The following is a 24,871-nucleotide window of genomic DNA, read 5'->3' as shown; positions in this document are numbered from 1 at the left end:
CCTGGAGTGCGTTTTGTAAGTTACCTTATATCAGATTTAGAAAGACGTGTTGGAGTCCAAAAATTATCAGGGAGGAAGGGTGATTTCATCGACCTCTGTGTTTCTGATTTTGTGAATCCAACCCTCTAAGTGTGCTCAGAGGGCTGGTTAACCTCTATGGCTTTTTTAGTATGCTCAAGGGTATTTTAAACAGACTCAGAAAGGGTGGAAATAGTATGAAAGAAACTCACAGTGACTCACAGACCCTACTACTGGAGTTGTAGGCAAATGTTTTGTCCCTTTTATTTTAATAACATAAGAGTTTTAAAAACAGTGTGACTAGGCAGTTACTAAAATGGCAACAACGTAGCCACTAGCATCTGTCATCTTATTTTCAGCTTACTTTGCAGATTTCTTACTTTACAATGCCAAAGACTTTGTTGGCATTTGATTTTATGAGCCACCCACCACCCTAGAATAGACCAGAAGATTACATTAAAATATAATTATGTACTGGTGTCTATTCTTGCTGTTGAAAAAGTTCTTAAAGTTGTTAGCATAGGCCAAAGTTTTGTTTAACCTAATAATGAAGAAACCAGCAGGACAGCAGAGAGCTAGATCTGAGAGCACTGGTTTGTGGGATGATCTGTTGAAAAAGAAACAGAGAATAAAATTGCTAAATTATATATATGATTGGCTAATTTTCTAAAGAGCAGTAAATCCATACTGCCTTTGAGGGTAGCATCGCTGTTGTGCTATTAGTTTGAAACAGCTTATTAATTTTCTGCAGTTTAACTTCCAACCTCTCAGAGCCATTAAACACCATTCTATGATATTTCCCAAGACTGGCTTCTTCCAAAATACGCGTGAATGGTATCACAATCCATGTGTCGTCATATTAGCATATTCCATAGTTTGAGATAAGTTTATCTTGAATAGCAGTACTTTTAGCAGTTTTATTTTATCAAAATTTCTTTAAAGGTAAGCTTTGTTTGTTTATTGAGGGAGGTTCTTGTTTTCTCAAACTGGAGAATGATGAACAGAAAAAGATAAGCAAGAATTTGTATTAAAAAGTGAATGTGGAACTGTTGAAAATATGACTCACCTGGTTTTTTGAAAGCTAGTTTCCAGATTAAGTTACCAAAATGAAGACTGCGATTTTCTTAATTTCTTTGAATTAGCTATATTTAATAACATTTCAAAGCATCTCTATTTTCTGTAATGACAGGCATACAGTGTACTATCTGAAATTCCTTCTTAGGTACTTAGAAAAGCTCTTTTCACCTTTGGTATGAAGCATGCTGCAGTTAGTCAGCAGTCTTGTCAGTCCAGAAATCTAGTATTCCAGGCTATAGAATTTTTCTACCTAATGAGATCTACAAGTTCCAGACAAAGAGTTCAAATAAACTCTTCTCTCTCCCTTTAAATATTTAACCTAGGGAGAAATTACCTCAAAGTTTAACAATATTTATTTTTATTGGGGTATAGTTGACATATAACATTAAGTTTCAAGTGTATAATTGTATATATTGCGAGATGATCACCAGAATAAGTCTAGTTAACTTCATCACCATACTTAATAACAATTTTTTTCTTGTGATAAGAACTTTTAAGATTTATTCTCTTAGCAATTTTTAGATGTACAGTATAATACAGTCTCCATTCTGTAACATTATATCCCCATGACTTGTTTATTTTATAACCAGAAGTTTGTATTTTATGACTTTCTTTACCCATTTTACGCATCCTCCAATCCCTCCTCTGACAATCACAAATCTGTTCTCTGTATCTTTGGGCTCAAGATTTTTTGTTTTGTTGTTTTGTTTTAGATTCCATGTATAAGTGAAATTATATATTATTTACCTTTCTCTTTATAGTCCAACTCTCACATCCATACAGGACTCCTGGAAAAACCAAAGCTTTGACTAGACAGACCTTTGTTGGCAAAGTGATGTCTCTGCTTTTTAATATGCTGTCTAGGTTGGTCATAACTTTTCTTCCACGGACCAAGCGTCTTTTAATTTCAGGACTGTGATCACCAACTGCCCTGATTTTGGAGCCCCATGAAAATAAAGTCTGTCACTGTTTCCATTGTTTCCCCATCTATTTGCCATGAAGTGATGGGACCAGAGTCCATGATCTTAGTTTGATCAGATGTTGAGTTTTAAGCCAACTTTTTCACTCTCCTTTTTCACTTTCATCAAGAGGCTCTTTATTTCTTCTTCGCTTTCTGCCATAAGGGTGTGTCATCTGCATATCTGAGGTTATTGATATTTCTCCCGGCAATCTTGATTTCCAGCTTGTGCTTCATCCAGTACAGCATTTCTCATGATGTACTCTGCATATAAGTTAAATAAGCAAGGTGACAGTATACAGCCTTGATGTATTTGGAACCAGGCTGTTTTTCCACAAGAGTTGGACTATAAAGAAAGCTGAGTGCCAAAGAATTGATGCTTTTGAACTGTGGTGTTGGAGAAGACTCTTGAGAGTCCCTTGGACTGCAAGGAGATCCAACCAGTCCATCCTAAAGGAAATCAGTCCTGAATATTCATTGGAAGGACTGATGCGGAAGCTGAAACTCCAATACTTTGGCCACCTGATGTGAAGAGCTGACTCATTTGAAAAGACCCTGATGCTGGGAAATACTGAGGGCGGGAGGAGAAGGGGATTACAGAGGATGAGATGGTTGGATGATATCATCGTCTCAATGGACATGAGTTTAAGTAAGCTTTGGGAGTTGGTGATGGACAGGGAAGCCTGGCATACTGCAGTCCATGGGGTTGCAAAGAGTCAGACACGACTGAGCAACTGAACTGAACTGAACCTTTCTCTTTCTTACTTTACCTACCAGGATGCCTTCAGGGTCCATTCCTGTTTTTGTAAATGGAAAGATTTAATTCTTTTTATGGCTGAATAATATTGCTCTGTGTGTGTATGTGTGTGTGTAAATCTCAGATTTTCTTTATCCATTTATCCATCAATGGGCACTTGGGTTGTTTCATGTCTTGGCTATTGTAAATTATAATACAGTGAACACAGGGTGCGCATATCTTTTTGAGTTTGTATTTTCATTTCCTTCAGATAAATTCCAAAAGTAGAATTACTGGATTGTATGGTGGTTCTAATTTTTAAAAAAAATTTTTTTTGAGAGACTTCTATACTGTTTTTCATAGTGGCTACACCAATTTACATTCTCACCAACAGTGCACAAGGGTTTTCTTTTCTTCACATCTTGCCAATACTTGTTTCTTGTCTTTTTGATAATAGTTATTCTAAAAGTGTGCCATATGATACCTCTTTGTGGCTTTGATTTGCATTTTCCTGATGATCAGTGATGTTCAGCACCTTTTCCTACCTGCTGGCCATCTGTATTTCTCCTTTGAAAAAATGTTCAGATCCTCTGTCTATTTTTTAATCATATTGTATTTTTGCTATTGAGCTGTATGAGTTCTCTATGTATTTTGGATGTTAACCCCTTATCAAATATGTGATTAGTAAATATTTTCTCCCATTCTTTTTTTCTCCCATGCCTTTTTATTTTGTTGACAGTTTCCTTTGCTATGAAGAAGTTTTTTAGTTGGGTGTAGTCCCACTTGCTCTGTTTACTTTTGTTGCATTTGATTTTGGTGTAGAATCCAAAAAAATTATCTCTAAGACAAATGTCAAGAAGCTTACTGCCTGTATTTTCATCTAGGAGTTTTATTGTTTTGGGTCTTATGTTCAAGTATTTAATTCATTTTGAGTTAATTTTTGTGTATGGTGTAGGTAGATGGTCAGGTTTCATTCCTTTGAATATGGCTGTCCAGTTTTCCTAGCGGTGTGTACTGAAGAGACTGTCCTTTCCTCGCTGTGTGTTCCTGTCTTCTTGGCCATAGATCAATTGACCATTTATACATCTGGGCTCTGTTTCACTCCATTGATCTGTGTATCTTTCTCTCCCTTTTTTTTTTTTTTTGGCTGCACAACTTGCAGGGTCTTAGTTCCCCAAACAGGGATTGAACCCATACTCTCAGCAGTGAAAGCTCGGTGTCCTAACCACTGGACCCCCACAGAATTCCCATATGTCATTCTCTTTTTAGCTGCCAAGAACACAGACTTAACACTCTTTCAAATCAATTAAGACTCTTCATTTGATCATTTCATTTGAATGCCTTCCAAGCATCCTTGATCGATATTAAAGCAAAATATTTTCTTAGTTAATTTTCTGGTAGAGAGCAGGAGGCAGCGCCATAGAGAAAGTTTAGTTCTCGAAATCTGAGTGCATTTCCACTGTATTTCTTTCACCAGATGGCTTACTTGAAGGAACAGGGTGTGATTTCCCCTGTTGTCCTCAACTAGGCTTTGGACTGCTCATGAAAGTGTCATTTTCCTGTAGATGGGCATGAAGTGAAAGTGTTAGTCCCTCAGTAGTATCTGACTCTGCAACCGCATAGATTTTGGCCCACCAGGCTCCTCTTTCTGTGGAATTTTCCAGGCAAGAATACTGGAGTGGATTTCCATTCTCTTCTCCAGGGGATCTTCCCTACCCAGGGATCAAACCTAAGTCTCCTGAGTTGCAGGCAGATTCTTTACCGTCTGGGACACAAGAGGGCTCTGTAGATAGACATATGATACAGAAACCTACCTTGTCTGTTGACTTTTCCCAATTCCAGCTTTCCCAATGCCTATCTAATTCTAATTCTATTTATTTTTCCCTAAAATCTTCCCTTCTAGTTATGACCAAGCTAATCATAACTCAAGGAGGTTTATCTACTCTTGTGAGTAAGTATGCCACTGTTTCCTGATTGTCCCAAACAACTTGAAAATCTGCATTAAAACTAGCCCAGCCAGCATAAGATCTGGAAACTCTAGGGATGATGTGAAGTTGAAGTAGTTTTCACATTTTGTGTAATTGAGCCAAACCTAAGAAAGCCAGGTTCACTAGTCTTCACTTGTGGTAAGGCCGATGAGCCTGTGGCTTTTGGTTTTACCACAATGCTGGATTTAAAGCTCTAAAAGAGGCCGCAGCAGATAAGTAAACTCTTCATGTGCCCAGAATTTAGTTGTATTTTTTTCTTTACTTTTTCCTCTTTTATTTAAAGCAAGTGAATCATGAAGTAAGGCATTTTGATAAAAATTATGTTCATGTACAGTTAATTTGATGGACATAATACACTAGTAGTTCCAGAGGTAATTGTAATTAAGAATCAACTATAAGATTTAAAACAAACTATCAAAGGCCAGATCACACCCATGCTATATCTATTAGAATCTCAGGGGTTTGGGTCACAAATGTTCATGTGTATTTAAAGTATCCCAAGTGATTCTGATGTATAGACATGATTGAGAACCACTAATATAAAGAAATAGGCAACTAGGAGTAAATTATTTTTCCTCCCTTCAGTGACACATTTACTGAAAGTCACTCTTCCAGATGGTTAATCTTGTTCACTTCATGAAACATTTTTATTATTTTTGAATATAATACATTGTTGAATACATTGTTGAAAAATTGTAATTTATAAAGGATACCAAAAAAAAAAAAAAAGGATACCAAGAGGGCAATACACAAATTTTTGGAATAACCATTAGCATTCACCACTTAAGAGTTATAAAAGGAATACATGCTGCCCTAGCATCCTCACTTTCACTTTTCACTTTCATGCATTGGAGAAGGAACTGGCAACCCACTCCAGCGTTCTTGCCTGGAGAATCCCAGGGACGGCGGAGCCTGGTGGGCTGCCGTCTGTGGGGTCGCACAGAGTCGGACACGACTGAAGCGACTTAGCAGCAGCAGCGGCTCAGATGGTAAAGAATCTGCCTGCAATGATTCTTAATGATTCTTTAATGTAGGAGACTCAGATTTACTTGCTGGGTCAGGGAAGACCCCCCTGGAGAAGGGAATGGCAGCCTACTACCAGTATTCTTGACTGGAGAATCTCCTGGACAGAGGAGCCTGTTGGGCTACAGTCCATGGGGTCACAAAGAGCTGGACTAACACACATAACAAAGTAAAAAGTTCCCTACTCGTCCCCATGTTCCTCTCTCCTCAGAGCTAGTAAAACTCTTAAGGTCATTGTGCTCTCTGACATTTCACTTATGTTATATCCTCCTTAAAATTTAACAACATTCAACTGATCAGAGCACTGAGAGAGATCTAAAGCAAGTGAATTTGGAGACTTATCAGAGCACAACCCAGGGCACGGCCACTGGTTGGTTAGTAGGGACTGTCACAGAACTCTCAGGTCATGCTCTTTCTGTTCCCTCTGAAGTGAAAAATGGAAAGCCTCTCATCTTCTCCAGCCTTGACAGCTTAGTCTCTTCAGAATTCCAGCTAACTTTCTTTTCTCTAAATTCTTTTTCTTTCAGGGACTTAATCTTTTTTCACTTCCTGTTTTACAAAAGCTTCACTTACAATTCTTTGTATGTTTACTTCTGTTGGAGAAACTATGTGAGACGCAGTTTTTACCAGGCAGGTCTGGGTGGCTAACTGTGTTTAAATGTGTGGATTTACCTGTATCACTTCTCCCATGCCTAGAGGAAACAGTTGTTTCCAACACACCCTACACTGAATTTTAGAGTGGATGCAGTACTGTCACAGTTAGATACTGAAGACAAACTTCTTTTTCTTAAATGTTTCAACTTCTCATGAAATTACTCAATAGCCTTATTGCACTGACTTTTTTTCTAGGAATGAAGCCCAGAGTGATGAAAGAAGCAGTTTCTACTCCATCACGAGTGACCCACAGAGATCAGGAATGGTATGATGCTGAAATTGCCAGAAAACTTCAAGAAGAAGAAATTTTGGTGAGCAGAATTTAACACAAGATTTTAGGTGAATCAGTTTTTTGTGAATTGAATCAACCTTGGCATTTATATAATAGGTGTTTTAGTCCTTTCTGTTGAGAAACTGATACCTTTTTTATGGGTGGAAAAAGCAAGACAACAGGAATAACGTGTCCAGTTTTATTCACTGAGTAAGCATTCAGTTCAGTTCAGTCCAGTCACTCAGTCGTGTCCAACTCTTTGTGACCCCATGGACTGCAGCACACCAGGCCTCCCTGTCTATCACCAATTCCTGGAACTTACTCACACTCATGTCAGTTGAGTCGGTGATGCCATCCAACGATCTCATCCTCTGTCGTGCCCTTCTCCTCCCACCTTCAGTCTTTCCCAGCATCAGGGTCTTTTCAAATGAGTCAGCTCTTCACATCAGGTGGCCAAAGTACTGAAGTTTCAGCTTCAGCATCAGTCCTTCCAATGAACACCCAGGACTGATCTTTATGATGGGCTGGTTGGATCTCCTTGCAGTCCAAGGGACTCTCAAGAGTCTTCTCCAGCACCACAGTTCAAAGCATCAGTTCTTCAGCGCTCAGATTTCTTTATAGTCCAACTCTCACATCCATACATGACTACTGGAAAAACCATAGCCTTGACTAGACGGACCTTTGTTGGCAAAGTAATGTCTCTGTTTTTTAATATGCTGTCTAGATTGGTCATAACTTTTCTTCCAAGGAGTTAAGTGTCTTTTAATTTCATGGCTGCAGTCACCATCTGCAGTGATTTTGGAGCCCAAAAAAATAAAGTCTGCCACTGTTTCCATTGTTTCTCCATCTATTTGCCATGAAGTGATGGGACCGGATGCCGTGATGTTTGTTTTCTGAATGTTGATATTTAAGCCAACTTTTTCACTCTCCTCTTTATTATGCAGTGCATAATTTGGTAAAAATAGACCCTGTCTTGGCTAATGATTGCCAGGAGCAGTATCACTATCCTCAAATATGAAGATGAACTGAACTGAGAGACCCGCCCCACCAGACTGTCTCGAGCAGAGTGCCTTACTCTACCCTGAGCTCCCTCCAGTTGTGTTGAAGGCCCGCAGCTGCCACAGCACAGGGTTTAGTCTTTGCAGAGCAGATGGCAGATGCCCTATTTGCTTAGTTGTCGCCAACAATCTTGGCAAGTGCCAGCCTGTAGTTGACAGTATATATATATGTATAATGGAATACTATTCAGCTATAAAAATGAGGAAATCCTGTGCCACAGACTCTGACCGAACTGAACTGGCTAATGAAAGTATATAAACTGATTATCATCTTCAGGGATGTTGATCACAGTTAGTTTCAAATACCAGTGGGTTTTTTTGTTTGTTTGTTTGTTTGTTTTAATGTAAGCCTCCCCCCCCCCCCCCAATGGGCAACTTAAGATTCCAGTTAAATTATACTTTTTGTGTTTTCTGTACCATAGGCTACCCAGGTGGACATGAGAGCAGCTCAAGTTGCCCAGGATGAGGTGCGTTCATGTTAATTTGTTTAGCCATTATTCTTTGGAAATATCCCAGTAATTTTCTACTTACAGCTTTGCAATTTTTGTTTAGGAAATCGCTAGACTTCTAATGGCTGAAGAAAAGAAAGCTTACAAGAAAGCCAGGGAGCGGGAGAAATCATCTTTGGACAAAAGAAAGCATGACCCTGAGTGGAAGGTAGAGTCTGTATTTTTTGTTTTTTTTTCAGTTTGGTTGTATTCTTTAATATCAATTTTTATATAATTAGCCCCCAAACTGTGTTCAATTACTAACAATTAATCTTTTTTTTTTCATTTATTTTTATTAGTTGGAGGCTAATTACTTTACAATATTGTAGTGGGTTTTGCCATACATTGACATGAATCAGCCATGGATTTCTATGTGTTCCCCATCCCAATCCCCCCTCCAGCCTCCCTTCCCATCCCATCCCTCTGGGTCTTCCCAGTGCACCAGGCCCGAGCACTTGTCTTATGCATCCAGCCTGGGCTGGTGATCTGTTTCACCCTTGATAGTACACTTGTTTCAATGCTATTCCCTCAGAACGTCCCACCCTCGCCTTCTCCCACAGAGTCCAAAAGTCTGTTCTGTACATCTGTGTCTCTTTTTCTGTTTTGCATATAGGGTTATCGTTACCATCCTTTTAAATTCCATATATATGCATTAGTATACTGTATTGGTCTTTATCTTTCTGGCTTACTTCACTTTGTATAATGGGCTCCAGTTTCATCCATCTCAGTAGAACTGATTCAAATGAATTCTTTTTAATGGCTGAGTAGTATTCCATTGTGTATATGTACCATAGCTTCCTTATCCACTCGTCTGCTGATGGGCGTTTGTTTTTAGTGAAAAATACAAGTAAAACTATAATGGGGAGTCCTCTTTTAGGGTAAGCTCATAGATATATTTAGGGCATATAAATTATCTGTCTCTCGTATGTGAATCTGACTTACAAGAGTTGTTTCACCATGAAAACTCATATTGAATTCTTGAAAGTAACTATGTAAAGAAGTTACTTATGAAGTTGAAAAACTCCTTTCCTTCATTTTAAGACCTACTGAGAGGTAGGTGCCTATGGCCACAAGCAGACATAGTTTTACTCTGCTTGCCTTTCAGGAGAGTGCAATGTTTTCCATATACTTTTAAATTTCCACAGGGGCCTTCCCCCTCTTTGGACTTTTCGGTTATATTGTCCTTCCTTCTTGATCCTATGCCAGCTGTCTCTCTTGCCTCTGGCATCACTTGATCCATGGCAGATGGACAGCCATTCTTACTACCAGCCATCATTGCTTATGAAACTATCTAGCATGAGCTTCAATTGTTACCTTCTTCTCATTAATCAGAAATAGTAGAGACAAAATAGACAGCGACTGCTGTTCATTCTGCCATAGTCTAATTATTGTATGTGGTGACTGCAAGTTTAGTTAAACAGATCTTCCTCATTAGTTTGTCTGGACTTACAGGGAGAGACAAAGATAGATTTTCTTCAGAATAATGTATAATGTTGGGAAGCAGAAAGACTATAGACAGCTAACAAATGTGAGGTCATGCTGGCTGAAAAATGCATAATGGAAAGACAGAAGGAGCTGGAGTGAAGATTTATATTGTAAAAGCTTTCAGGGAGGTAGTCTGTACTGGGCTGGAAGGATGCAGCCAGATGTGTCCATGATATGGTTGAGGTTGCACTTGGTTCTTCTCCTCCCCGCTTCCCTCCCTCTCTCAAACAAAATCATCCCTTGGGCCTCTGGTCCTGTCACAGTCTCAGCATATGTTTTGAGAAAGTGAAGAAAGAGAAAGTATTGTAATAGTATTTCTCTACTGTTGCCTGTTGCTCAGTTGTGAATCTAAAAGCAAATGAAAATATTATTTCCATGTTATCCATTTACCCTGTTTGTAATTTAGGATTTCTCCAAACAAACATATATCATTTTCATAGAAGGCTTCCCAAATGCTCCTGTTACATAAATTAAGCTGCAAGTAATTGCCCAAGAGTTCCTCAAGTTCTTTGTTAACTCAGCTATGCTGGAGTAGGTATTTTTAAAGATTACAAATCAGGAAGGGAAGAGAAAGAAGGTCACATTTCTAGCAAGCATCAGGACTTCTGTTATTTTTAGATTCTGTCAGTGGGGCTGGAGTTATTCCTCTCTAGAATAGCTGGCATGAATATGCCTTATTTCTGGGCTTGAAAGTTTATCATCCCCAAGTCAGATGTTAAGAAACAAGTTTAAGAGCGTGAAGCTGGACTCCATAGACTCTGGAAGTCCTCCAGTTCTGTTACTGAACCAAACTTGGATCTGCTTGCTTTGCACAGTAAAGCAAATCTACTGATATTCCGGGCTGTGATGAAGGAAAGTGTAGCATTTATTGTAAGGCTCCACACGTGTAGTCAGGAACAGCTAGTACTCAAAAGGCCCAAACTCCCCGGTGGCTTTCAGGAAAGCATTTTTAAAAGATCTGGAAACTGTGTGCTTGTGGTCATCAGGTAGCTCACGTCTTCCATGCGGTGGGGGTTTTCACACCTGTAAACCCACTCAGGAGTGAGCACCATATGCTCTTATCTCAGCACTTCACAGAAGAGCTGCAGGAGAGGGTGTGGGGCAGGGGAGGCTTGAGAGGGCCGTGCTCGCTCCAGCTCCTGTCAGCTGCCGCGTAGCTGCCTTGTTAGGAGCGGGTGACGAAGCACACTCTGTGGTCAAGCCTGCTTGTGAGGGTTTAGTCCACTCATCTGGTTGCACTGACAGCCTGCAACACTGTTTCATAACTATAATTTTTTGGTCTCTAAGTGACTGTGTTTAAAAATATTTTATGTTGCTAAGCTAGGTAAGTAACCTAAAATTGTGAAAGGAGAGTTTGACATCATTTAGATAATCTATAAATCTAATCTCTCTCTGTTTGCTGTTTTCTGTGTGTGTGTGTCTTTTTTCTTTCCCCCTTAGCCCAAAACAGCTAAATCAGCACACTCAAAGTCAAGAGAGAGTGATGAACCTCACCGTTCTAAGAACGACAGACCCGCACGGTAAGATGACACCTGAAAAGGGGACTGAGGATCTTGACCTTGGGGTGAGCAAGAGATATGGGCTGCCTGAAAAGAGTGTGTGTTCCTTGGAGAGGAGATCCAGAAATCTGAAGTTGTGAGGAGGTATCAAGTCTTACAGGATTATTTTCAAGCTTTGTTTTCTGTTTTAAATTGCGTTGAACAAGTCAAGTCAGGAAGATGGGGAATTTTACAGAAGCTGACGTAAGGAGAGATGCACTTTTTTTGTTAGGTTCTTATCTCTGGAGTCACTAATTGACTGCCCTCAACTAAGAAGGGATGAGATTAACCATTTTCTTAAGTAAAATCTCAGGTTTTAAATGTTTACTGAGTTCCATGATCACATTGGTGTGTGCATGACATTTACACACGTCTAAGTTCATTTCTGTGTGAGTCTCAGTGTCCTAGACAAATACTCATTTCAGTCATTGCAGACTGTTCTTCATCCCACAACAGCATGTAGCTGTGGCTACAGTATATGTATACTTTCTGACTTTTCTCAGGCAGTCTGGGATGGTGGTTATGGAGCAACTGCTACTTTTCCACTGCAAATTGTCAACATTTAAGTCTTTGGGAAGCAGCCTTTATTTTTTCTTTATTGTTTTCTGTTGCTTTTCAAGGAAAAACTGATCGGAAGAGGAAGAGAGAATGTTAAATAGAAAAAGACAAAAGTAACACTAAATCTAACATTTGAAAACTCTAAATTATTGAAACTTTGTACAGTATTTTGGTCCTGATTATTGGTATATTTACTAATTGTTAAAGCATAGTTTTATGACATTGATAAATATACACTCTTGTTGTCACTCACTGCTCAAGGATTGAACTACTAGACTTATTTCCTTAAATAGAATATATTTAATGTTCTTGAAAAGCTATACTCTGGTTTTAAACCCATGGGCTTTCAGAAGATAATACCTTTCAGAAAATTATATCAGATTGTAAAACATTTAGGGCACAGTAATGTAGTTTGTCTAATTGTATACAGTTGGTTCTTCTTATAGCTTTTAGTTACACACATGCCAAATGTCTTTTAAAGCAAATTTTAGATTTAGTTCAGCTTTATTTATATCCCTGCACAACATCCAAGTAAAATAAGAAGAACTAATCTGTTCTCAGTAGGTAAATAGGTAGGTGTTGCTTATTATGCCTATTTTTTTTTAAATAAAGGGAATTAAAATCATCTTTAGAGTTATTTTGCAGCCTTTGAAGTCCTTGGACTTTTTAGAACACCAGTATTTTTGACAGCATATGATAGAACAGCCTGAAATGTCTATTTAAAGGATTTATTAAAGTTGAAAACAACTTTCTGAAATGTAATGGGTTCTCTTAAAAATATTTGATATATTGAAAGAACGAATAATCAAATGATCTTGTGTTAAAACTGGCCATTGTAAATGAGTGAAAAGTGGCCTATGACTAGTAAAACTGAAGTCATTTTTTGACTTAAGACAAATATTTGTCTTTATTAAAATAAAAAAAATTTTCATTTTTTAATAAATAAAATACAAAAAAAAATCTTTCTTTGCAGAAAGACTATGGCAAAGCAAAATGAATAAGAATTTTATGAAACCTGTATTTCATAGTTAAAACTTATAGCTTATGATCTTATTATAGATAACTTGTACAATTAATGTTAGAAGGTATGCTTTGTTAAGGTTAGAGTCTGTGGTTTCCTCTTTCGCATTTAATCATGGTGGAAGATGAGTTAACCATTTGTACAGAAAGAGATGGTTGCAGGGATTGAGAAACGTGGAGCTTGCTAGTTCAAGATGTTTTCTTCAGTGTAGTGCTAATAGTGGTACAGGGAAACAGGGTCTCATGTAGAGCTTATGACAGTCATGGTGAAAAGTCATTTTCATTGTCCATTACAGATTTCTGCTCTAAAAAACCGAAAACTAGTTGGCAATCTGAATTAATTCCAATTCTTTGTAATTGGAAAAAATTTTAACCTAAGTTCTAAACTGTTTTAACTATAGGATTTTGTGTTAATAATGCTACCTGGTATTTTGTTTTTGTATTTTTCCCTTAGAAAAACTTAAGGATTTTATAAATGTCATTTGGTTCCTACAGTGTTCTTATGAATATGAAATATATTTTTCTCCACTTATTCATTTATCCAGTATTTATTGAGCCCCATAATAATTGCCCAGACCTAGAGTAAGTGGCAGTCAACAAAAATTTTCTTGCTCTTATGAAATTTATAATCTCAACAGACAATTATGCAGCTAACTACTATAATTGTGTTAAATGCTAAGGATGAAAAATGCAGGTTGTTAGAAGAGCATAAGGAGACATTTAACCTAGTCTGGGTGTCTGGGAAGGCTTCTTGAAGAAATGAATTTTGAGTGAATTCTGAAGTATATTCGGTTTTATCACTAGCTTAAATATATAAATCATTTCAGAAGAACAGTTAGAAACAGGTAATCCTAATACATCAGAAACTATAAAACAAACTATTAGTTAACAAGATTTTTCCAACTTTGGATTTAAATACCCCTAACTGAAATAACCGTCTCCAGTGCAACAAATAATTTGGTAGGACCCCGGAAGCATTAACCCAAGATTTGTTCTCCACATAAGCAAAAAATTAATAAAACAGCACACCAGATAACTGAGGGTATCCTAGACTGATTTGTTTATACTCATGGGGGGATCCTAGAGGATTTGTTGGCATCCTGACCTTTGTTCAGCACCTCAGCATCCCTTTCCTTGGTGAAGAGTTTTTCTGACAGTGCCAGTTGGCTTGCGTTTCTCCAGTATTTGGTCATCTAGTGAAGATAATGAAAAGAGTAAAATATAGACCCTGCCACCCTGATTACAAAGCCTGTTTTCTTGAGTGTAAGTTACTTCTTTAGTTAACATTCTTAATCCTGGAGTCAGATTGCTTTGTCTCAACTTTACCTGCCAAGACTTATGTTACTTTTTAAAGGTGAATGTTCTAAGTGTCTGTGAATAATGAAGGAAAACCACTTATTTAATTTCTAACATTTATAAACAAATGATTCCATGCTCTTAACACATAGTTTGAGCACACCTTTGGGAAACACCAAAAAAATGAGAGATTTTGTTTTCCAGCTTTAGCAATGCCAAGTGTCTGCAAAAATCTGTAATATAATTAAACTAATAGAAGTTTGGAGTCTTAAAAATTTCCCATATGTTTTTTTACAGTTGTCTTGTTTTGACATGAAGTTGCACATGTATTAAAGCTGTCCTTTCCTTCTCTAAGCTCTACTCTGCCACCTAGTGGTGTAACAAACTTCGCTTTAAATTTTCTGTGTTGACCAATGTCCCATCTCCCTCCCTTCTTAGCTGCAGCCTTCTCTCCCTTAATTACTTTCTTACCCCATCTGTCTGTTCCTTTCTTTCTCTTTTTCTTGATGAAACCTGCAAAAACAAAATATATTTCTCATTAATGGCAGTGATCATATCTCATTAATCTTTGTTTATCTATCCCTTAGCACAGTAAATGAATGTGAATGTATTAATTGCTCAGTTGTGGCCGACTCTTTGTGATCTCATGGACTGTAGCCCGCCAGGCTCCTCTGTCCATGAGATTCTCCAGGCAAGAATACTGGAGTGGGTTGCCATTCCCTTCCTCCAGGGTATCTTCCTGACCCAGGGATTGAACCCAGGTCTCCCGCATTGCAGCCAGATACTTTACTGTCTGAGCCCGCTGGGAAGCCTGCCAGTGCCTCAAACTTATTAGCACAATGCCCTCACACTTATTAGATGCTCAGAAGATACTTGCTTTTATTGAATTATGTGCATCAAAACAAAGAAACAAGTTAAATAATTTATCCAAGGTTATACAACTGGCTCGGAACTACTATGAGGATTCTGAAATATTCTGGCTTTGCATCTCCACCGAAACTATGTTTTCTAAGTGATCCAGTGAGGGGTAGAATCATAGTCATCACTACGTAGAGTAGCTGTTTAAATCTTGACTTTTCTTAGGCCACCACCACCTGCCATGACAGATGCTGAGGGTTTGGATTACACTCCTTCTGGAAACCAGCATAACTCCACACGTCACTGCTCAAAGTCAGAGTCTTCTCATAAAGGTAAGACAAGTGTATTTTCAGCTGTAAGATCTTTTTTTAATAATCACCATGCTATAGTGGAAAAGCCAGGTGCTATATTATAGATCACTAGAGTGGAAAAATAAGTTCGTCTTCTGAGCAGATCATTATATTATTCTTCTTTATTAGAGGGCTTCCCTGATAGTTCGGTTGGTGAAGAATCTGCCTGTAATATGGGAGACAACGGTTCGATTCTCCTGGGTTGGGAAGATCTACTGGAGAAGAGCTATTCTTCATTTATTAAAAAATAAACAAAAAAAATGATTTAAAAATAGGAAGCAGACACCTTAAATTGGATGGAAGATTTTCTGTGTGCACTTGGTTGAGCTTTGAGTGTCCATTTATACATGGAATTTTTTTCTTCCTGTAGTGAATACTGTAGCACTACACCATCCATGTGGCTGGGTCAGCAAACAGACACACAGAGGGCCTCTGTAGATTGTACGTGGGTTTTCAGCTGTGCAAAGGGTCAGTGCCTCTATCCCTCCCTGCATTGTTCAGGGGTCAACAGTATTTGCATTTTCTTCTGGGAGAGTTCATAGCTTTTATCAGATTCTTAATGGGTGGCTTTGTACCCCATTTAGGTCTCTTGGACTTTTATTGTCCTGGCTATTGTTTCCCATCAGCCCATGACTCTCTCTTAATTAGATTAAAGTACACAGATACACATACGCATCACAGAAACATCACACAGAAGAAAAACGGGGCGAAGAAAAATGGGGCAAAAAAAATGAGGAAAGAACATGAGATCTAAGTTGGACCAGATCTTTAAAATGAAAGGAATAATCAGGTCTGTCTCCTTTACCAATGATAGGCATTGACTTAATGTGTAATTTTATGACAGTCATAAAATGAGATAATGAAAATGTAGTTTCTTATATTAATTTGCTCATCTAAAAATATAGGTGATTTTAATGGTGTCAGCATTGTCAGGATTATAGAAGTAAAATATATGAAAGCAGATTGCAATAGACTTCACAAATATTAGGTCCTATTAGTTGATGTTTTTTATTTTTTATGTTTTTTGAAGATTTCTTAATTGATGTTTTCATTATCTTTTCCCAAATCTAATGATTACCTTTCCAAGCTTACTTAAGTTTTCTTTTCTGCAGTGATACACAAGATACCAATGCACAGGTGCCACTCCAAACCCTTTAAATTAGAATTTTGGGGGACACATTTTGCCAGGCGTTGTATTTTTTTAATCTCTCCTTATTATCCTCCAATTAAAAATAAAAATAATAAACAGCTCTCCTTCTCCTGTTCCCCTGTCATTCTGCCATTTATCCAATGTTGAGAATAAGCCAAAAAGATGAGATTAGTTGAACATTATCAAAACAACCCCTACACTACAATTTTCATCAGTTGGTGACCTTTTCAGCATCCCTTGTTTAACTCATGATTTCTTTCTCAAATTGTATACAAGCATTACTTTTAGGGGGTGTATTCATGTCCTTGTCATACATTTGATACATAATACTAAACCAAGACATTGATTCTGAATATAAGTACAGTTTCCTAGGTACCTATCTGCAGCAGATTGGTTTCAAAATTCCCGAGGATCTCAAAATCCCTGGATTCTTAAGCCCCTTAGATAAAATGTCATAGTATTTGCATATGACCTATGTACACCCTCCCCTAAACTTTAAATCATCTCTAGATTACTTGTATTAATAATGCATAATACAATGTAAATGCTCTGTAAATACTTCAAACATATGTCAAATTCAAGTTTTGCTTTTTGGAACTTTCTGGGATTTTGGTTTTTTTCTGAATATTTTCAATCCATGCTAGATGGAGAACCCACAGATATGGAGAGCCAATTTGTATGCTTACAACCAAGAACAAACAAAACACATGAACCATTTGAAATGCATAGAAATATAGATAACATTAGTTTATTTGAACAGGGAGAAAAACAGTGTCTCTGAGATTTTTTCCTTAATTGTTTTTCTTCCTTTTTCCTTCTCTCCTCAGGTTTCCATTATAAACCGTAAAAACCTAGGAATCTGCCTTGAAAATGGACTCACTGTAGCAAAATTACTGGATGATACAGAACACATTCCACGCTTATTTTTTTCTTCCTCTATTTTGTATTCCTGAGATTTATCCTCAAGTGTTTTTTGAACCATGAATAATTTTCATTCATTTAAAATGTTTTGGTTATTCCTGATCACTTGGGCAGTACAAGAAAATCTAGCTTCTGAATATTGGCCATCTCTATGGAGCCTATGCTTCCTGGGGTATAGTATCTAAGAGCTCTATAAAATGCCATTTTCATTAGGTATGGAGTATTGATATTTAATGAGTAGGCTTTACTTAGCAGTTAGGATTTTGTGGAGGTAGTGATCAAAGTAAAACATAATGTTTGGATGCAATGCAGAATAAAAAAATATAAGAAATAGCTTTTTGATGCATTAGTGTATGATATATTAAAAGATAAGAGACTTTTGCTTTTTTTTTTTGTTTTCTATTCAGGGAAAGAAAAAAATCACAACCATAAAGTATTTAAAAAGAAAAAAAAAAAAAGGAACAGTTGAAATATGTAACTGACTATAAAGACTGTAGAGGTTTTATGTATCCTTACACACCCTCCTGGGAAAATTGGCCTAGATGTCATTCAGTAACACCGTCTCTGCCATTGCCTCCTCAATAGCAAAAATTCTGAAGCCTCTGGGCATTGAACCATTTTTTAGTACTTATTGGCAAAAATTTAATTCTAAGAAGTTTTAACTCAAGTTTGCAAGATCAATTAAAGATGAAAAATTTTGTATCCCTTCTCTTATTTTACATTTACGTATAAAGCCAAGGGAATTAGAATTGGAAAGATGTTTATATAAGTAATGATGCTGTCATTTTCTCTGGCTGTAAGATTGAATTTTTCCTCCTGCATATAAAACATAACAGCATTGCTTGGCAACTTCTCAAAAATACTTTGTGTTATCTGTCAATAAGCAGATTAATTGGACTTGAAGTTGATAAAGAAGCTCTTCATCCAAGTATTTGGTCCTGCACATATGTTAGTGACCCATGGGCATTGGATTCCTTTGTGCCAGACCTTAAACCCCTCTTTAGGAAATCTGGAATTTTTGTTAATCTTTTAGCCTCATGGAAATGCTGCTTTTTCCATACCAGTTAGTTAACATAAATATCAGTCATGCTGTATATTCAGCATATTTATACTTGAGAAAAAAGTTGTTAATCCATTCCTTTCTGGCTGGGAACTGCCTTCTGTTTGCCTTATCTTTTGAAATAGTCTTTCTAGTTGGGCAGTATTCACGAAGTTTTTTAGACTAGCTTCTCAGAGGATTTGGATTTTTCATTTTGAGGAATAGCTTTAGTTTCATAGTTTTTAGATTGTATAAACTTAAGTAAAGGATACTTAAGAGTTAAGTTTTGAGAAAATAATAATCTAGAAATAAAACCCTTAAGGTTGTAATCATTTTGGAGAAATAGGGAAAAGGAAAAGAACAGAACTTTGCACGTCCAGGATGAAATGACTGAGGAAGAAAAATCTTCAGTTAAATAGACAAGAGGAGACCAAATGGACGTCCTAGCCTTAAATCAAATTCCAGAGGATGTTTTAAATATCAAAGGTTAGGCCTTGTTGATTCTTGGTAATGCTATATTTTTCTTTGTCTGCCCTGTGATTTTGCTTCATGTTTTAAAAAGTTTTTTATGGTAGCTTTAAAGAAAAGAAAAACAATGTATTTTTATTTGTAAATCAGGCAAATGGGCAACATCATTTGCCATATTTTTATTTTATAAATGTTTATTTTTCTATCTCATACAATGATCAGTTCTTCTTTTCAAATTCTCCATTTATCCTTTCATGTGCTACTTTATGCAATCATATTTATTACTGTAAAATGCTCACTGGGTGTATTTTACTCAAAAAATGTCAGGTCACTTTACACATAACCAGGATGTTAGTGTTTCAGCTATGTTAGTAAGTGACCAAAGGTAGTATTTCCCTTGTTACACACAATTCAACATCTGTATTAAAAATTCATTATTTTTTTTAATGTTTTTAAAAGATGAGAGTTTTAAAATATTTTAATTTAATTTAATTTTTTTTTTTTTGTAAAGCAAACACTTTTTAAGGAGTATCAGAGTAATTCTTTCCCTGTGAATAAGAAGACATATCAAACAACCAGTTGAATTCCTCTTATTCTCATTCAAATAGTGTAATTGTTAATTATTGTTAATTTTGAGGCTATAGAAGCAACTGTGTGTGTCCATGGAATATTCCAGGCAAGAATACTGAAGTGGGTTGCCATTTCTTACTCCAGGGGATCTTTCCAACCCAGGGATCGAACCTTGGTCTCCTGCATTGCAGGTGGATTCTTTACCACTTCGCCACCTGAGAAGCCCCATTTAGAGGCAGCTAGCACTTTATTTTAAGAAACTGCCAAACATCTTCACTGTGTTCTCTGCTTTCCACTTGTCATTTTTATATCAATATGGAAGCATTTATTTTATTTCTTTTCCTATTGCTGGAACACACGCAGTTAAATTTTTAGATCCACAGTGTATTATGCTTTAATGTTGTGATGTAATCATTCTGGCCTTGGAAAATCTCCCTGTTTCCATACCTCTGTTCTCCCAGGGGCCAGACCCCACTAACATCAGTGTTACCGAATGAGCACAGTGTGTTGTGGAGCCTTATCATGAGGCTGCTGGACAAGGACACCCCATCACCCCAACCTAACTCTTTGTAAGTAATCACCTGGAAGCAAGGTTAGAAAAGGGTCAGTTAAAATGTTCTGAGTTGAAAAAATATGTGACTGTATTGTCAAATTGTTGTTAGACATATTTTTTTTGGGCGACTGGATGCTTGCTTCATATGCTTTAAAATGACACTGAAAGTTTTAGAATGTGACTTTGCACACAGTGACTTAATATTTATCAAGTGGATTTACAATAACCAGCAGCAGATGAACTGCAGAAAAGACTTCATGGATTTTGATCATAGGGAAACATCTGAAGTAGAAAAGATAAGGATAGATGCTCCCAAGAGGAAAACCTTTCAAGAATAGCAGTGGCCACTTGGATCTAGATCAACATATTCCAAAAAGCACAACCTTGGGCCTTGTGCTCCATTGAACTCAATTGAGAAAATTAGGAACCGAACTTGTTTTCCCCTTTTCTTTGCCTGGCCTGCAGCAGAACTGGATGATGAATAAATCCATTGCTGACTCTGTCCATACCTTTTGCACAATGTCGGGACTTTTCAGTATAAAACTAATGTTTAACTGATAATTATTTTTCTTTAATGCTGTCAGATATTCTCCGAATTTTGTCTTGTGCCAAATTGCTCTTTAGAAACCCCTGGTATAATATGGTGCATTCAGTTTACCACAAGAGTGGTTAACATTTTAGGACCTTGATTTTTAATGAGTGTTGCCTTTATATAAAAATCACGTTGGGGGAGATTATTCATTTATTCAGTGTTGATTTTCTTGAAAGGTAACTGTAGTGATTGTAATATCCTCAGCCTATTACAAGCACGAGACTGCCACATAAGCAGCTTTCTGAAGAACTGAGAACAAAACAGAACTTGCTCTCAAAGGCTTGTTTCCCTTTGGTTTGTGTTGGGGACTTTAATGTAGAAAGGGAACCCTTCCAGTAGATTTCACTGTTACAGAGTGTGTAATATCCTGATAACGTCAGTTTTTGTAGAACCAAACATACAAAAATCAAAACCAGGTGTTTGAGCAAAAAAAAAAAAGAACATTTTTAATAATACTTTGTCTATTTATTGCTTACAGCTCAGAGTGAGAGGAGTGATTAGATAAAGTGACCCCAGTTTTCCTTCTGTCTGGCGGTGCCTGTGTCTGAAAGCCATAACTGCTGGTCTTACTGGTGACAGGATCTTTTTCCTCCCTCATCTCTCGTAGGTCAGCTGGGCAGGGAGACGCATGCGGAGACTGTCCTGATGGTGACGCGCAGGGCTCAGTGTCACCCAGGGCTCTCCAGAAAGAGTCTCTTTCATCCCTGGCGGTACATAAGATCATCAAAGGGAAGACTTGAGGCTGCTGTTGCTCCTGCCATTTAACTCTCATTAGAAATGGTAGATTTACTTCTAGAGAAGGCAAGAAGGGAAGGGTAAAGAAGGAAACCCTCACTTCCACAGAGTCACTTCTCTTGTGAGACTTACACTTATGTCAGCAACGTCTGTGAGGAGTAGTATTGCCTTAAATTAGTTTGATTCTGACCAAGGTCAGTGTACTGTATTTCCTTAGATGAGTGACTGGCAACTCTCCATTGAGGTATCAGATTCACAGGTGAGCCCCAAACATCCGTGTCATCGGACGTTTTGGACCTCCTCCCACCGAGCTGTGGGTGACGGACATAGTGACAGCTGTGCCATTTCATTTCAGATTGCCTCTCGGTCTCAATGAGCAGTGGCATGATCAGGAAGGCTGGTGGTCGGAGAGTGAGAATTTCCTGAGCTTATTCTTCAGGTGATCACTTCCTGAATAGTTGAGAGTTGACTGTCTTCATTTCCTATGGTGTTTGTGTAGAAGATGTTTCCAAAGGTTCTCTTGCGCAGTGAAGTCAGTTATTCTGTAAAAATGTTGCTAACACTCTTTGTGTATTGAAATGCATACAGACGTTAACAACAAAGGAGAAAAACCAAACAAAACAGAGGCATTTACTCAAATGGCAGATTTGTTGATGTGAAAAGTGTTTCTGTTTTATTACTTTCAAGAGAAAATCAGAAAAACTTTTGCTAGGGTAGGGAAGACACCAGAGTGGTTTTTTAGGCTTGCATTTGATGCCACAGAGTAATACAATGTCATCTAAGTAATCATGTTGATTTGTGGAAATGTCTGGTCCTGAAGATCACTCTGCCCTTAAATATTTGTGAACACTGCCTAGAAATATGTTCCTAATAGACTTAAATGTTTTTGTGTATTCTCAGCAAACTGGAAAATGTTTCTCTCACTTTTGAGTAAATTTGCATAGCGTAAGGAGCCCGCACTGTGCTGATTTCAGCATTTCAGTTAAGGACAGAGTTAATTGTGTAACTTGGTGCCCCATGACTCATTGCAGAGGTTCATATAGAAAGAATGGAAGAATTGAAAGACAGGGTCTAAGTGACATTTCCTTCACAAAAGAGCAAGGGTTAAGGACAGCGAAGAGAAAGTTGAGAGGATATATTGTTACACCTCATATGCTTGGGAGAATCTTTTGTTGCCCTGAGTTTCGGACCATAATTGCTAAAATAGTTTCTAGCTGTTAAATATAATGGGAAGGTTTTTGATAGAATTTTTTTAAATTTCTCATTGAATTAGTCACTGGAATCCCTGTAGGCTGTAACTTCAGGTTTGCCATCAACTGAAAGCCAAATGCCTTTTCCCAGTATAGCTGTATTTTCCACCTGCCTCTTAATAGCAAAGTAGTATTTGTTCATGAAGTATTATGAGATGATAGGATATAAAAATGATATTCCAAAGTGAGAATTCTCTGTAAATGCAGTTGTCCTTAAGAAGAATCTATCCCAACACACTGTTGTGTTTTGATGGGTGCTGAATTGTAAAGTACAGGAGTTTTTCATATGAATCAAGACGCTTAGGAAGTTTGAGGTGTGCTGTTGTTTGTCTCAAAATTGGAAAAGTACGCTCTTGAGAGGGAAAGATTAATAACTGCACAGTGCCCAAAAGGTTTTGGATGCTTCGGTAAAAAGCCCTTTGACATTTAGAATGTGGATGTTTAAACAAGTGAGATGTTATCCCAAGCACTTACCAGTTTGTAGCCAAGCCCTAGGGGAAAGGCAGCTTTGAAATAGTTATTTCACAGAATTGAACAGAACCTTAATGGAATAGAGTTACTGGCCTCAGTTCAGAAAAAGAGGAGGCCACCTCAAATCACACGCCTGTCTAGAGATTAATGAAACTGAGAGACACTGTGGATGCCTTAAAGGTGACTGATATTGGGTCCTGGCAGGTGTGTGTGCATCCTTCTGGACGAGGCTTATGGAAACAGACTCTTTGAGTTCACCTTCATGCAGCACACTTTCCTGCTCACGACCCCTTTGGGGGAAGTGAGAAACATGGTACTGCAGACATCCTTGTGTCTTGGGCGGCTGAGGTGGCGATGTCTGTCCAGCACTCAAGCCTCCTTCAGTGCCACTTAGACATCTCCATCTGTTCATCTATGCAAGGTTGTGTTTCAGTGTTTCATTTTTTACACTTCGCTTCCCATTTGATTCCTTTAACATCAGGTTTAACATTGATATTATGAATAATTTTTAAACCAAAGTATTGTATAAGTCTGTGTGCTTGTTTTCCTGAATGGTTGGTGACAAACACCAACCTTGTCATTTTCTCTTAATAAAGTCATTCATTTGTTACATCAGTGGTCTCTGTCTCATGTTTTCTTTACTGCATTCAAGGACTTGGGGAGTTCTGTGAACATTCATTTGTTTTTTCTTTATAAAGTTAACCCTAAAATATCATTTAATAACAGTAGCTTTTTCTCTTATACTGATTACTGTAACCATATATAACATTATACTGATGCCTGTGTGCTGTGTTAGTCATTCAGTTGTGTCCGACTCTATGTGACCCCATGGACTGTAGCCTGCCAGGATCCTCAGTCCATGGGGATTCTGCAGGCAAGTATACTGGATACTGGAATGGGTTGCCATGCCCTCCTCCAGGGGATCTTTCCAACCCTGGGATCAAACCCAGGTCTCCCACGTTGCAGGCAGATTCTTTCCCATCTGTGCCAGGGAAGCCCAAGAATACTGGAGAGGGTAGGCTGCCCCTTCTCCAGGGGATCTTCCTGAGCCAGGAATTGAACTGGGGCCTCCTGATTGCGGGCAGATTCTTTACCAGCTGAGCTACCAGGGAAGTGTACATTGATGCCTAGTACATTAACTCAATGTACTCAACTCAATGTACTCAACAAGTATTCCCAAATCTAAACCATTAGAAAAATGGCTTTGTTTTGTGTGTGGTGGTTGATAGCTTGGCTGATTTATTTGAGAGAAAAACATGAGTGAGTGTTCACACAATAATCCGAATGATTACACTCCATGAGGCCAAAAACAGTCTGCACCACATATATATTCCATGGATGTTGAAAATAGACATCGATAATAACTACCATTTATTGTACATGTTAGCTTTATGAGGTGTGTTTCTTTATCTAATTTTGTTTGCTAGACTAGCCATGATGTGGAAACTGATTCTGCAGAAATTCAGCTGGTTACTTAAAACTAAGACACTATTTTCAATGACTATAAACTGATTTAAGAGAGAGAACTAGTTTCCCTGAACCAGACCCTAGACTTCACTTTCTTCTTTGGCAAATGTTACAGGGAGTCTAAATGATCTCTATTATGTATTTATACTACTGTGAAAATGTGCTAAGGAAACCCAATCCAAAATTGGAGTTGGGAAGCCACGAGATGAGGGCTCTCACACGTCCCTCGCATTGCTGCTCCTGCAATTTAGCAGGAGGAAGGAAGATTTCCTCTCTCAC

At 37.8% G+C, this 24,871-nt stretch overlaps 1 protein-coding gene across 3 annotated transcripts in view; it reads left to right on the top strand.

The window, feature by feature from the left end:
* CCDC50 (coiled-coil domain containing 50) overlaps positions 1-23,735 on the top strand; it is a 75,448-nt gene extending 51,713 nt beyond the window's left edge. For all 3 annotated transcript variants that reach the window (XM_070466237.1, XM_070466238.1, XM_070466236.1), the window contains 6 exons: positions 6,650-6,765; positions 8,206-8,250; positions 8,336-8,440; positions 11,197-11,276; positions 15,252-15,358; positions 17,354-23,735. In XM_070466237.1, the coding sequence (XP_070322338.1) occupies positions 6,650-6,765; positions 8,206-8,250; positions 8,336-8,440; positions 11,197-11,276; positions 15,252-15,358; positions 17,354-17,373 (473 nt within the window). In that variant the 3' untranslated portion in view covers positions 17,374-23,735. The remainder of the gene's footprint in view (positions 1-6,649; positions 6,766-8,205; positions 8,251-8,335; positions 8,441-11,196; positions 11,277-15,251; positions 15,359-17,353) is intronic.
* The last annotated feature ends 1,136 nt before the right edge of the window (positions 23,736-24,871 follow it).

The sequence above is a fragment of the Odocoileus virginianus genome, chromosome 4 (assembly GCF_023699985.2).
Source record: "Odocoileus virginianus isolate 20LAN1187 ecotype Illinois chromosome 4, Ovbor_1.2, whole genome shotgun sequence".
Classification (NCBI taxonomy): Eukaryota; Metazoa; Chordata; class Mammalia; order Artiodactyla; family Cervidae; genus Odocoileus; species Odocoileus virginianus.
This window is presented reverse-complemented; position numbering and strand designations above follow the sequence as displayed.